This window comes from Anguilla anguilla, chromosome 8 (assembly GCF_013347855.1).
Source record: "Anguilla anguilla isolate fAngAng1 chromosome 8, fAngAng1.pri, whole genome shotgun sequence".
Taxonomy (NCBI): domain Eukaryota; kingdom Metazoa; phylum Chordata; class Actinopteri; order Anguilliformes; family Anguillidae; genus Anguilla; species Anguilla anguilla.
In genome coordinates, this window is record NC_049208.1 from 5,178,687 (window position 1) to 5,194,472 (window position 15,786).

A 15,786-nucleotide genomic window follows, 5' to 3' on the forward strand; every position below is an offset into this window, starting at 1 on the left:
CGTTTCTCCACTGACGAGCTTAAACAAATTGTTTAGCCGATTTAAAAATATAAACCTGAGATCGCACTGGATCGTATGTAGCCTATGAGTAAAGGTCTGTCATCATTCTACTACCGAGGAACACTTATCAGGAAAAAAAAAATCTTCATCACTGTCCACAAAACTAACGTTATTTTCTTTAATTTTACTATCCGAAACAATGATGTAGGCTAGTCTACCCGTAAAACCCACGTTCTTTAGCCTACTGTGTGCTTCAGCAACTATTTAGTTAGGCTATTATGCGAAATAATAACCTATAATAAGCAACACATCTTTGCATATGTAGCTATAAATAATAGATGCATGATAAAATGGACTAAAATAAGTTTTATACTTCAGAAGTTTTTATAGGTATTTAAGCCCATATCATATTATGTAGACCTAGTCATCGTACAAAGTGAATGCAGAAATATTGATCACTGAATAAAATAATGAATGAATATCACTCGCAGTAAAATACATTCTACATCAATCAAAAACACATGCATTGAGACGTTTGTGTTCAAAGCATATTATGCATATTTTTTAAATTAATTTTTTAAAAATTTTATTATTAAAGCAGCCTAATGTTTCTACTTTTCGGAAACAACAGCATTTGTGTCTTCCGCGAAATGTTGCCCATCGCTCTCTCGGTATTTGTAAACGTTGCTAAGGCTGCAGTTAGACGGTTTCCATGGAAACCCAGATATTTGTTTATTTCCTAACTCAAAAAGAGAGGTGTGAGTCACTTCTTCGCTTCCGGCCTCGGATCAGTGGACTAACGGGGAAATCGCAAAGATTGCTATTGCATGAAATCATATTTTTAAAAAGATACCGGATGATGGGCTAATTTGCTGGAGCGCATAGTTGTTAAATATGTGACGTAGTAGTAGACTAATAGTTGTAGCTGGTATGGATGGTAGTTTTCTCTTTTTGTTCACGTGCAATTAGGAAAGGTTTTTCCAGTCTGGAAGAAGTTGTAGGCTACACAGTAAAATGTACAGTGTTAATTCAAATCTAACAGAGTGAGTCTAGTAGGGACCATATGTAGGCTACTGTGTAAGAGTTTATTAATTCCTAAGCATTTTACTTTATAGCTTCATTAGCCCCTGTCTTCATATTAAGCTACTCTGTAGCTTTGTCTTTGCTATGGAAAGATTGGAAAGATTTTTACATTCACAACTAAAAAAGTGTTAGCTTGTGTCTGATTGAATTTTCATTGCCACTGTTGATGTTCTATGTTCTTCAGCTAACTCTGTGTTACTCCTTGTTCTACAAATGCCTCTGTTCTCTTACAATAAGCTCAATTCTACACAAATGCTCCTGTTACCCAGTTAACATTTTTGTCGTGAAAAGTTGGTGAAACGGCATCTAGGCATTTTGGTGAAAACCCAGCTCATGGCTATATCCAGGTAAAACCTGAGCTATACTGGTGTTAACATAGATCGCTTACGTCAGAAACGTATCTCAACCCAGTAGATTTACACCCCTCTAGACACTAGATTCTCGCTTTTGCTCAATGGGAATAACCCATCCTCAAAATTCCTCCTGACCTTATGACGTTTCCTCAGTATATCATGCCTGGATTACCCAGAATGCCTGCGTAAGGATGCCTGTTAAATAGACAAATATAAAAATAAATTAAATGAATAATGCCATAACTGCATCCATAATGTTCAACCTTTGTATGATACATGGACACTGTGGTTTATGTATGATTCTTGCAACCTAGCAAGTCAAGAAGCTGCAATCTTGCTACCAGCTTTTAGGGAAGTTGATTGGTCTAGGGTTAAGGTGGTTTGTGGGATAGCCCCTGTACCTCAAAGTCACCATTGACTTCCCTTAACCAAGGGGTGATTTTGAGGGCTGGTTTGAGTAACCTCTCCCTGACAGCAGTTTTGCAACAACACTTATCCCACAGGTGGGTAATTCCAGATTTGGGGGGGTCAGTGTGTATGCAGGTTTTTGTGTCCACCAATTACCCTGGTGAAATTAACTAATTGGCCTCAGAACATTTCATGTAGTAACACGAGAACATTCTTTTGCTCTCACTCATGCGCTTACGAAGAAATGCGGCTAGAATAACACCGAACGGAGTAAATGTTTAGGCAAATTAAGGGCCAGAAGCTCTTATTTAAGCCGGAAACCGATACAGCCCGCATCTGAATTTGCACTTGTGGTTTCAAAGGGGTAATCACCATGGTGTTGCAACCAGACCTCTGCAGCCCCCCCCCCCCCCCCCCCCCCCCCCCCCGCCCCCGCTACAAAGCCCACAGTTCATTTTTGTGCCGAGGAGAGAGAGAGAGAGGTGCACAAGTTCCTGCAGTGCAGCGTGTTGCTCAACTCCGTTTCCGCCAGCCTTGGGCCATGGTGTGAACTTCTGCATCGTTTCGGCACGCTCCCTGATCAGATCGCTCTCTTGTCTACGCTGATGGTGCTGTGCACACAGAGGCAGCCAGCCTTCCCGGTCAGCCAGCAATCAATAAGTCTCCACAGCACGACAAATATGAAATGTGCATTTTTTAAAATAAAAAAATAAATAAAATTTTTCCCCCTTGTTCCCCCCAATTTGTTATGATGCCCGATCAGGCAACTGTTTAAAAAAAAAAAAAAAAAAAAAAAATCAGCATACAATGGGTGAAGAGGGTTGTGCTGGAACCATCAAACTTTATTTAAAACCTTGGAGAAGCACTGAGGGAGAGTCCCTCCCTTGCAATACTGCCTAGGCACAACAAAAAGGACAGAAAGAAAAAGAGAAGAACGTTAGGTAAGAAGACAATAATCAAACAACAAATAATTAAAACATTAGCTAATATGAAATTGAAAATACTTGTTCAAAAAAAAATTAAAACAGCAATTAAAATAGGCTAATCTAGCATGAAGTTTATCTACCAGCATGACCACCTACTATCAGCATGCCTAAGCCGGTGCACTAGCAACAGCTATTTTCATTGTCGGCTTAATCAAGCTGGTCTACGGAAGACACTTCATATCTAGCTCAATAGGCAGACTGGTAGGCACCCAAATGACCTGTGGGGAGTCAGTTGCGGGGTCCTGATTGATTTTTTTTGTTTTTCAGATCAGGGCCAAATTGTAGAAAATGTTTGGTCTTACTGTAGGAACTCGCAAGGTATAAGCTATCGTACAGAACCAATCTGACTGGTTCACGGGCTCCCGATGGGTTTTTTTGTTTGTTTGTTTTTTTTTTATGTAAAAAAAAGAAAAAAAAAACAATTTGGGCACTGTCGGCTTGAATTTTTCACGTGTCAGCAGTCGTGCAAGTTTCAATTCCCGTTGACCAATCAGGAGGTGGCGTAGGGAAGGTCACAGAGGTCTGCCTCGAGGACCCTCAAAGTCAAACAGACAGTTAACTGTGCTGACCGGGAGTCAGCAACCACGATGAAGAAACAGTGCTCAGTTGAAAAATATCTGATTGGATCAGCATTACGTGAGCTTTAGGTTCCCCGTAACACAATGTAATCATGTTTTGATCAAGCTGATGTCATGGTGAACAAGTTTGTGTTTTTGGTGGTGGTGTGCTGGCTAAAGATCTTGATATCTATGGGCCCCAGCACCCAGCTAGATACAAAGATTAACCCAGGTAGTGCAAGCAGGATCATTGATATATACTGTTTTGTCATGACTGTGTCCTTATTTGACGACTTAGGCAATAAACAAATATCAAATATATGATATAAGAAGAATCGTGCAGTGGTTCGAGGAGACTCCTTCGAGGAGGTCTCCTGCACGTATAAGCCATTTACGTGAATAGCCATTTCACCACTCACTTTTTGCACCATTATATATTGTCATTATTACTACTACTTACTATGACACACTGAACAATAAACTGCATTCATTTTAACCTGACATTCCTCTTTGACTCTTGCCACTGCAAGCCTAGCACTTTTAAGGTTCTATCATACACATGGAACTCAGGATATCGTAGCCACTCGCCAATACACTAGTGTCGTAACAGGATACGCAATTGTATTTATGCAGGCTACACAAGCCAAAGAAGTGTCAGCATCTGCCAAGCTACATAGCGATTCGTATGAAGCCACACGACTGGCGGACAGAAATCTCCTCTGACTGTGTATAACTGTTAGCACAGAGGAATGGTTAAAGCATTATTTTTAGAGTAAAATAACTGAGATAACATTAAATTAAACCCGGTAAGACTGCACACGTTCCTACGCCACTCGGATACTTCCGCTGTTAGGTGTATCTAAGGAGTTTCTTACACTCTGATTTGGGGAGTCATTTAAAATTATCGAAACAATGGGCAAATGAGCCAGTTTGCTAGTACACCTTCTTGTTCATAAAAAAGAAAGAAATGTGTTGTTTTTTAAGGCCCTCCCCCCTTTTATTTGCTTCCCAATTTGGAGAAAGTTAAGACACGCTTACACTACAACACTCATTGAAATTGTTATCAATTCGCAGACAAGCATGTGCTCTCCAAAGAAACATGCGATGCCAGCTGCCGCTTCTCATCAGTCTTGAACAGGCATGAGTTGGCGACAGACACTTAATGTGTGGCTTAACAGGTGGACTTCTGGGTGCCCAATCGACCAGCAACGTTTGGCGGTGCATGATGGGATGTCATCCCTGCCAACTGAAACCCTCTCTTGCCCCAGGGACTCGCATCACCAAAACACATTTCCGTCACCAAGTCAGATCATAATCACCAAATCACATCTCAACAACCTAATCATAGCGCCATCACCCGATTAAATCATAATCACTTTCATCACTTCATAGTCACACTGATAATTCATACTGAAGGTGTGCACCAGTGGTCTAGCTTGAGATGTGTGATGTCATTGCTGCTATTGCTCATGTGACACATTTGGTTACACGGAGGAAATGAGGCAACAGGTCTCTTTGAAAAAATCTTTTTTTTTACAGTATGAATAAACTTTGACTGGATCAGACTGCAAACAGAAATGTAAATAGAAATGTAAAGATAAACATTTATTGCTAATAAGTGTTGGTAGACCTGTATTGCCAATCTGACAGAATAGTGCAGAAATGTATCTTTTATCTTGAAACTTCCAAGTATTTCTAAAATTACAATGGGAGGCAGAGCCTTCTCTTACAGAGCTCCTGTGTTATGGAGTGATCTCCCTTTTGCATGTTCAGACCTCAGACGCACTCTCTGTCTTCAAGTGTGGGCTCAGAACTTACCTCTTTGGTCAGTACCTTGTCTTAATGTTGCCTGGGAAAGGTGAATCAGGACCACTGGGCTGTCATGTGGGCTGAGCTGACCGTGCGTTTGCCCTTCCACTGCATGCAAATGCTCCGGTTTGCTGCTCTTGTGTCTTCTCTGAATCAGCCTCGTGGTTGTGTACACCCCCCTTCTTCCCATCTTTTAGATTTACTGCCATAGCATAGTGCTGCAGGGGCTTTCGCCTGTTACCCTCAGGCCCCTACATATGCACCAAGCTAATCTCATAATTGCGCAGTGTCTGATCCTCCTCCTCCTCCTCCTCCTTCTTCTTCTTCTTCTTCTTCTGTTTTCTTCCAGAGGGATTTCTGCCCCCCTCCCCCACCACCCTTCGCAGTTCGCAGACCGCTCCAGCCCCGTCCCTCTCCCCTGGTTCAAGCCCACGCCATGACGCATCCTGGAGGCCCAGATGCAGCACTACACCCCTCTGAACTGAATATTGCCACATGTCACTCTGCTCGGACTGCCTGTTTTTACAGTACCGGCTGGTTAACTGTAACTACCCCATTTCATCATTTGCTCTGCTAGATCCCTCATTCCATTTCTGTTACCGTTCATTTTATCTTAAATATTACACCAGGCTGGCCAGCGGAGGATGGGCTGCCCCACTATACCTGGGTTCCTCCCAAGATTTTTTCTCCTACTGGAATATTTTTTTCTTTTCTTTTTTTTTCTTCTTTTTTTTACCACAGTTGCTTGCTTTTTGGCAGTACAGGCCAGAATTTTTTGCCCAATGTTCTTTTGTATTTCATCTGTAAAAAGTGCTATACAAATAAAATAAATAAACTGCGAATACATTGGATGCATAAACTGCATTTATGTGCCAGAGCATAGTAGAGAAGACTAAGACTTGCTGTCTTAGTCTTCTCTACTATGCTCTGGCACATACATGCAGTTTATACAAATGAATAGTGATGTACTGCAATTCTTCAGGCTGTTGGGTAAGTAAAAAGCAGTATTCTTTCAGGGGTTCCTAGAATTTCTAGCTATGCCCCTGCTCCTGATGGCTATAAGTTTTTGTCCGTGTAAGGGTCCATTTTTGGCTGTTCTTGCCAAATTCCACTGATGTACAGGATTGAGGTCGCAAAAAATATCTACAGGCCGTAAACACAGCTGGAAAGACAATTCCCCCCACAGTCTGCAGATTGGCGTGGAAGAGTCCCGTGGCCTTTTCCTACCCCACCAGCACTTGTGGCCTGCAGGAACGAGGATAAACAGATGACCGGGACAGTGCCTGTTTTCATGTCATAAAAAAGCACCCACAGGCACTGTTGGGTCAGATGGGATCCTGGGTGTCCATTGCCTACATTGTGGACCGATGTAAGCATTATGCTGTATGCATGCGCACGTAAATAACTGGGAATGATATGATAAATGTTGTGGGTTGTTTACAATATCATCTGAAATCCAGGGGGATACCGTATGTTATACCGACAGGAACACTGAGCTATTATAAGATGGTACAGGGAGGTTTATCCCAAGTATGTATTGGAAAAGCATCTAAGAGAATGAGCATAAGGTCACATTCCAACACATAAAGTATCTTATTACTGTCACTAGATTTTTATGGTTCCCCTGTGTCTATAGGGGAGGGGGAATTATACTTCCTGGAGGAGAGTGGTGGTGGTGGTGGTGGGGGGGGGGGGGTCTCTTGGTGGTGGGGATTCCTGTCAAGATCTAATTTGGCCATACAAAAGGAAGCATGTAAAGTGGAAGGCTTATTCAGGATTGCATTTAAGGGAAGCTCAAAGAAACATTCAGGGAGAATATCCTTAACAGTTCTCCTGGTACAATAGTCCTCTCGTACGACCATTTTGGGTATACATCAGTAATCTCTCAGTGTTCCTTTTCTCTGACTTCGTTTGTTTAATTGTGTGTCTTTTCTCTACTTATATAATAGCAGTCTTTATTTGTGTTGCTTCGTAAATACAATGTTTACCTTTCAGCATCGTTGGAACTGCCTATCCTTGGTTATTGCCAACTGTCACGGTGCCATTATAAACTGTTTTCCCTTTTCAGTGCATCTGAAGTACGTGGTTTGCATGTATGCTGTCCCGAGAGTGCATATCCCCGAGGACCAGTGAGTGTATTGGCCTTGTATACGATAAATGGACTACATTTATATAGTGCTTTTATCCAAAGCGCTTTACAATCGTTGCCTCTCATTCACCCATTCACACACTCACACACGCCAACGGTGAAAGGCTGCCATGCAAGGTACCAGTCAGCTCGTTGGGAGCAATTAGGGGTTAGGTGTCTTGCTCAGGGACACTTCAACACGCCCAGGGCGGGGGATTGAAATGGCAACCCTCCGACTGCCAGACAAACGCTCTTACCTCCTGAGCTATGTCGCCCCCGGTTATGGGATAACACTCTAATCGGGTTACCTCCTGCGCATATTGATTGGTTAGTTGTTCCAATGACCATGATATGCATTTTTGTACGACGCTTTGGATAAAAGCGTCTGCTAAATAAACGTAATGTAATGTGTTGTTATGATAGCCGAAAGTGCAGCTGCTATGGGATAGCTGATTGAGTCTGAGTGCCCAGATAGATCCTTAGAGTCGCATTTTCATGGGGCGGAAACACTATGTGCAAAATTCCCAGATGAGTAGCACCTATACCTGCTCGGACAGAAGGTCTTTATGTCAGTGAAAAATTAGATGAATGCCTGGCAGCAGTAGATAGTCTTGCTCTCCGGGGTACAAGTCTTGCCACCCATTATTTCAGTACACCCCAGTCAATACACATATACGCAAATCTGTATTCGCACAAACATCCACATTACAGGTTAATGGACTCAGATAAACTTGTTTTCCTCCCTGTGACCATGCCTAAATCCTTACATCCAGAACATCAAAGTGCTCCAAAGGCTTATGGGGAATTCCCTTCACCAAAGGGTCAGGTGATGTGGACTTCTGGGAAGGAGCCATTAAGGGCACAGAACCAAGCCCTTCGACACTTGCAAATTAGTTATGTGGAATAACTCCTGAAGCCTCGGGCAAGAATACACATGAAAGTGTGTCGGGGGGCGGTGTGGTTGCGATGCCAGCTACAGGCGGAGAGATGGTGGAGTGGTAAGATGCACACGGATTTATTATGTACAGCGGTACAGTGTCACTGTTGCTGTTGCTGTTGCTATGGCTGTTGCTGTTGCTGTTGCCATGGCTGTTGCTGTTGCTGTTGCTGTTGCTGTTTTGGTTACCGTGCCCATCCGTCGAACCCAGGTCTCACTGCAGGTGGTGCAGATAAAGATTAGAATTAATCACGTAACCGCCCACAGCTGTGACTTCCGGCCGGCTAAACCTCTCCCCCCATCTCTCCGCCTGCAGCCGGCACCACAACCACACCGCCCCCCCCTCGCAAAGTGCATCAGGGTTTCACTGTGGAACAGTGGGTACAAGTGCGCTGGGAGAGTCCATATTTTCTTCCAGCATAAATTGGTCACTCGATTATTCCAGTGTACCATTGCAGGCAAAGCGGAGGCCACATTTTCTTGGAAAGGATGATGAATATTAAGGTTGTTCTATGTAAGTGATGACTCAAAGCCTGACCCTGACCACTACCCCATTGAACGCCTTTGGAATGAATTGAGACGCCAACTGCGAAGGAAATTATAAGATTAATTAGAAAGCATTATTTTTTCCCATGTTCTGTCGCAATTCGAGAAACCAAAAGCTACATTTTCTAATGGCAGTTTAAAATTACTGTTCAAAATAGACCTGCAAGTATGTTGTCATGGTTTTTGGGTGTGTTCACATTTCCAGGATAAATGAATCATAGCCTCAGTACTTGAGTCACAAAAAGTGAAATTCATCTCAATATGAGATCTGAATTTAACTGAAAAAGATCTAACTGGGTAGCACCAATGTATTATGTTGAATATAACCTCTTTAATCTTATTAGTTAAGACACATTTTTGCAGGAGAGTCCATATTTTATTCCAACATAAATTGCTCACTCAATTATTCCAAAGTGCCATTGCAGGCAAAGCAGAGGCCGCATTTTCTTGGGGAAGATTATAAATCCTAAGGTTGCAATATTTAAGAGATGAGTCAAAATGCTGTTTGCCGAGTCAGCTATTTCAACAAGGGGAGCTGCTAAAGTAGCAACGTTTGTATAACCTTTAAAGAGCATAATTACACCAGAAGGGTTTGCATCATACACAGGGGCGACATAGCTCAGGAGGTAAGAGCGGTTGTCTGGGAGTCGAAGGGTTTGAGGTTCAATCCCCCGCCCTGGGCGTGTAGAAGTGTCCCTGAGCATGACACCTAACTCCTAATTGCTCCCAACGAGATGGATAAAAGCGATATAAATGCAGTCCATTCAAATACTATTGCTAACAGGGTAACCAACCAACCTGGTGATCTACTATCCTGTAGTAGGTTTTCATTTCAACCATAATTTGGCACACTTGACTCCACTAATTAGCAGCTCAAGGTGATCTCTAAGGAGATGTGTGCTTTGTTTGGTTGGAGTGAAAACCTGCAGGATGGTAAATCTCCAGGAACAGGGTTGGTTACCACTGGTTTAGGAGTTATCGGGATCATGTAGAAGAAATGCCTGGCAATTACATAGGACACCACTAATGTTGAAAAGCTGACCCACTGAAATTATATTTTTGAACCATTCTGGAAAAAATGTTTTCACAAAGTATATCCTTATTGTTCCATATAAAATATTGGTGTGGTGAAAAATTATGCTAATACCTCATTGATCATGCCATAAGCACCTGTTTATTAAAAGCAGGATGACAAATCACATTTTTTTCAACATTATTATTGCAAGCTAAAATAAATTTTAATTCTCCTATTTTAAGGAAAATGTGATTAGGATTATCCAGTTCCATATTGTTGTACATTTAAAAAGATGCTTAATCCAATTTATTTTAAACGTATTATTTAGTGTATACATAAAAAATCCCACATTTTCATAGGTATTCATAATGACTGATTTAAAAAAAATGTAATGTGTTTTATTTTAGCAGCTGGTCTATATCTTTAAAGGTATTTATCTACGTATCGTGAGAAAGAAGCATACGTAATCCGAGAAATGCCTTCTGCTTTAGTTATTAAAGTTCTGCCTTTCAGAGAAAGACGCCTCAATTGCGTTCTTTGTGGGGTTTTTTGAAATATAATTGTTGTAAAATGTATTATACCCTTAGTTTTTTATCTTCGGCATTCTATCTCCAAATATGTAACTGCATCTATGATCGGAATGTTGGAAATCGCGAATGTGGCACAGTCTTTCAATCAATTCACGCTTTACGTTCAAATGTAAACCTGAAGTCTCAGAGACAGAGTGGATGATTTCAAGAGCAAGGGTGACCTCTGACGAGTTTTTTAAAGTGTACCAGTGGTAATAAATAACTACATTACCCAAAATGCATCACGGGCAAAGGACGCCTCTCAGGGACGCCCACAGAATGGCGTAACTACGTCGATTAAACGCGTCGGCTGTCAGGGGGTAAAGTCAAGATGGCGTCAGCATCGTCTGAAGCTGCGGGAAATCCTGACACCGAACTGGAGGAGTTGTTGGAAAGTATGTTTGTAATTAATGTTTGTGTTTAATATTTACTGTTGGATGGGAGCACGAGCTTCGTTAAATTATGTTAGTTAGCGGTCGAAGCGAATAGGCCCAAAGACGACGCAGTCAGCCTGCTATACCGTGACATATTCTCAAGCAGGCAGGTTTAGTTGCCAAGGTCCAAAGGCGAACCAGCTAGATTTATTTCCCTGTGCAATAGCTAACATGTTTGTTTGTTCGTTTTTCGTAATACTCTTGGCAGTGGTGGGATGTTGTTGCAGTCTGTCGCAGCATGTCCGCTATCAGTCCCTGTGGATGCTTCGCGCAAGCAGTTTGGAGCCAAGTAGTTAGCTGTATCATCTCGCGCAGAACGTGAAAAATTCCGCACCTCCCACAGAACGTGGGTGATGTTATATTTCGGCGTTACTGTGTAAGCGAATAGTCTCCCTCCAATATGTGTGCAGCGCAGTAGCATTACAGTATAGTAAATTCAGCATCATTAGTATTTTTTGTTGTTGTCATCCCTGTTGAAACTCGCTTTCCTCCCTGTAACAGGTGCACTGGATGACTTTGACAAGACGAACAATGCCCCACCACCCCCAAGCACGGACACCCCAACCAGTTCCGCCAGCGAGAAGGTGCGTTTCGCTCGTCTTCCTCTCCCGCAAGTCCCACCTCGGGTTTACCATCCCTCTAAACTGCCCCGATTCGGTCTGTGACTTACTGTCTGTAGTCGCGCCCCCCCCCCCCCCCCCCCCCGTTGCTGTCTCCAGCAGTGTGTCAGTGCCTCTTTGTCTGTGCCCAGCAGCCGCCTTTGCTGGAGGACAGTAAGTTCTTCGAGTCGCTCTTCGAGGGGGAGATGTGTAACCAGGCCCGGGACGAATGGGAGAAAGCTATGACTGAACTGGCGCAGGAGGAGCCAGAGCTCCTGCAGCACTTCCACAAGCTGTCGGAGGCGGCGGGGAAAGTGGGTAAGGGAGTGAGAGTGGGCGAACGTGCACGCATCGGCACATGTGGCGTCTGCCTGTAAGTGTGTGTGTGTGCATGTGTGCGCATGTATGTGTGTGTGTCTGTGTGTATGTGAGTGAGTGCATGCATGTGTGTGTATGTGAGTGCGTGCATGTGTGTGCATGTGAGTGCGTGCGTGCATGTGTGTGTATGTGAGTGAGTGCGTGCATGTGTGTGTATGTGAGTGCGTGCATGTGTGTGCACGTGCATCTCTCTGTATGTGAGTTTGCAAGTGTGTGTGTGCGTGTCTGCGCACGTGTGTCTGTGAATGTGTATGTGTGCGCACGTGTGTATGTGTGAGTGCATGTGTGAGAACGTGTGTGAGTTTGCATGAGCGTGCATGTGTGCGCACGCGTTACTCTGTATGTGAGTGTATGTTGCATTCAAGACTTTGGCTGAGTTCATCACCATTAATATTTTAAAGTATGTATTCTATACTAAACAGGAACCGATGTGGCTTCCCAGCAAGAATTCACTTCCTGTTTGAAAGAAACTCTCAGTGGATTGGCTAAAAATGCTGACAACCTACAGGTAGATCCGCCCCCTTCCTATTGCAGAGGGCATTCTTTTATTTTCGTAGTCATGGTAATAATTACACATTTTGTAATCTTAAACATTTTAAAGGTACTCCGTTTCATGAACTGGCTCAATAACCTATTGAGTGTGATTTGACATTCTTAAATATTGCCGTTTCAGTTGTGCACACAAATCAACATACCGGCGTAGGTGACGGATGTGAAAAAATATTTCTTAGAGTGGAATCTGAAGAAATGTGGTTTTAAAAAAAAAAAAAAAGAACTGAATGAGCATGTTCATGTTCATTGACTGTGGGAGTCGTCCCCTCTTGTGGAAAAACGTGATTGCTCAAAAGAAGAACGGAAATGCACGAGCATGCGGTAATACAGACGGACGCATGGGAAAAGCAGAAGAAGATAACGTATCGACATTACGATAGATGTGGTCTTCTTTTTTTGGCGATCAGTCGCTGGGAGCTGGGAGCATGTGTAATGAGTTATAGATTTGCCCGAGAGATGGAATTTGAACCCGGGCCTGTCACTCTTCCAAAGGCTCCAAAGACAAAACGGGTTACCAGTCAGCCAAAGGAAAAATCACCCCTAGCTAAGGGCGATGTCATTACTTTGAACACGAGGGTAGCTCCGCCAGAGTGTTGTCACGGTAGCCGGCTACGAGGCCTTCACTTTTACTGCACCTGGCTGTGCTTGCTGGCTAGCTGGCCGAGCTACGCCCGCTACACCCGCGCCTTGGCAACTGTGCTGTGTCTGAGGGAGGGACAGTACTGCATAAGCTGCAGACATAACTCATCCTCTCTCCTCCTTTCTCCACCCCCCTGTATCAGAGCTCAGGATTGGCTGGTGAGGACCTGGCCAAGACCCTAGAAGGGCTGGGGTTGGATGACAACGGAGAAGGGGCTGGGGACGATGGGAACATCCTACCCATAATGCAGTCCATTATGCAGAACCTTCTGTCTAAAGAAGTCCTGTACCCTTCACTCAAAGAGATCACGGACAAGGTTTGTGTTTTTGTGTGAGAGTGTGTGAGTTTCTGTGTGTCTGTGTGTACACGTACATTTGTGGGCATGTGTGCAATATTGTTGTTAACTTGTTTGCTCTTACAAATTTCCACTTTATTTATCGAGCCAGGCGGATGCGCATTAATTTAGAACGGTCATTGGATTGGCGTGTACAGAAAAATAATACATACGTCACAGCCAGTCAAAATTTGCTGGTGCGCATTGCACAACATTAGTGAGTTATGAATAAAATTCTTTGTATCATATGTCACACTGACTGTTTATTGGTCAAGCATTAAGACAGATGTGAGTTATGCATGCATAAATCTTCTATACAATAAATGGTTAGTCTAAAAATCTTCCCCATGTTAGGGACAGATTTGGAATTGAGCACATTATGCGATCACTTGATCTGTGAAATAATTGAAAATCACCATGCCTAGTATGTATGTGAGCGCTCAAACGTGTGCATGCATGTACATGTTTTTTCGTTTTGGTGTATTTGTGTGTGCATGCATATGCATTTTTATGTTGATTTTTGTGTGTGTGCATGCTTGTGTAAATTAGCATGTTTTTGGCATGTGTGTGTGTGATTTGGGCAAGTGCTGTGCACTGTGCCCTGACTTCAAAAGTCACCTGCCTCCTCTCTGTCATTTGTGATGCAGTACCCTGATTGGCTGAGCTGCAATCGTCAGTCCCTCCCCCCTGACCAGTACCATCGCTATGAGCAGCAGCATAAGATCATGGGAGAGATCTGCAGCCAGTTTGAGAGAGAGGGGGAGGGCGGACGGGATGGAGGTCAGAGCAACTTCGACAGCATCCTGGAGCTCATGCAGCAGGTATGAGAGTGGAGGGAGAAGGACGTGATTTAAATGTTTTATCCTTTAAGGTGTAAGATCACAAATATGTGGCTGAAGTATTCTTGAACTGAACGTCCTAATGCTGATGTAACAATCCTTGCTGGTAATTGAAAGCAAAGGAGTTCTAGAACACTGACTTGGAATGTTGGGGGAAAAAAAAACGTTCCAAGAAACCTTGTCTTCAAACGGTTAAGGGGCTGATAAATGTGAATTAATGGGTTGTGCTGCGTATGACTGCAAGTCCCACAAGACTGAACAAATCATTTGAGAGAAGTTATGACACAAAAGGGTTGATGTATGGGTATTACTAAGGTGGGAAGGAAGGAATGAAAGAAGGGTACCGCTGATGTATTTAAATGACAATGACAGATCACAAAGAGTCATGCTGTAGGCTACATAAATGTGTGATAACGTGAACAAGTGGCCTGTCGCGACAAAAACGATAAAATCTGTAGCTAAATGAAAGTAGGCAATGACAGTAAATCAACCATTAAGCAAAATTGCATTTTACATATCAAATTACATTTAATACCACTAAAATGTTAAGCACGTGATGGAATTTGGAATTACAGTTTAAACAGGCTAAATTGTTACAATGTGCTATTTAAGGATTGGGGGGTTTCAAGATAATTTTGCTTCTGTTCCTTGTTTCACAGCTGCAGGATTTGGGACAGCCCCCAAAAGAGCTGGCAGGAGAAGCGGTGAGTGGATGTCAGTCATCCAGTCAGCCAGTTAGACAGTTAATCTGTGATCTAAATCCCTCCCCCTCTCTTTTCGTCCTCAGCCTCCCGGCATGAACTTTGACCTGGAGTCTCTGAATCTCCCGGGACCCTCTGGGGCAGGAGCAGCGGAGCAGTGCCTGATCATGTGATTCCCCAAAATGGCCCAGTCGGATACAAGCGAGTTTCGGGGAGACGCGTTCCGGCTGGAGATCGAGTGACATCATCGCGGAGCCTGTGATGAAACCCCGCCCTACCCCCCATCGCCCCCCCTCCCCAAGTGGACTCCGGCCTCGGATTTGGCCAGAGAAACGATGCAGGACTTTCCCCAGGCCTCACCACCAGTTTCTATTAAACAATATTGTTTATATACAGATATCAGATTTTTAGACATGATTTACAAAAGTCAACCGTGGCGTTTAAGGGTGGGGCAAGGCAGTGTTTGGGGTGGGGTTGTGTGGGAGGAACGGTAGTGTGTTATGACGGGCGAGGTGCTCTCTGCTCCACGATAAACCTTGGATGATGGTGGTTCTGATACAACTGTCGCTGCTGTGGACGTGTGCTTGAGTGAAGGTGTGTGTGAAGGTGTAGAGTGAGAGAGCCTGTGGTGCAGTGCGTGTGTGTGTGTGTGTGTGTGTGTGTGTGTGCGTGAGAGGGCGATGCACAGGTACACCAGTGATTGCTTCCGTTAAGAGCTCATATATCTGGTTTTTAAAATAAAATAACTTCTAACCCACTGACCCACCCTTTCAGTGCTGATTCTGAACATATCCTCTGTAAATATTAAATATAATGTTAAATCTGTTCAAATAAAATGGGTGAACACTATTAGTGACTGGTACTGTGTTTGCATTCAGTTTGGGGATGGTACTGTGGTAATGTGGTGTCTTGTAGCCT

General features: G+C 43.4%; 1 protein-coding gene across 1 annotated transcript; it reads left to right on the forward strand.

The window, feature by feature from the left end:
* Positions 1-10,653: 10,653 nt before the first annotated feature.
* Positions 10,654-15,717, forward strand: pex19 (peroxisomal biogenesis factor 19). The gene is made up of 8 exons (XM_035429425.1): positions 10,654-10,786; positions 11,327-11,409; positions 11,580-11,742; positions 12,225-12,310; positions 13,137-13,310; positions 13,976-14,149; positions 14,827-14,871; positions 14,955-15,717. Exons 1-8 carry the CDS (start codon positions 10,723-10,725, stop codon positions 15,039-15,041), a joined length of 876 nt encoding a protein of 291 aa, XP_035285316.1. The 5' UTR covers positions 10,654-10,722; the 3' UTR covers positions 15,042-15,717.
* The last annotated feature ends 69 nt before the right edge of the window (positions 15,718-15,786 follow it).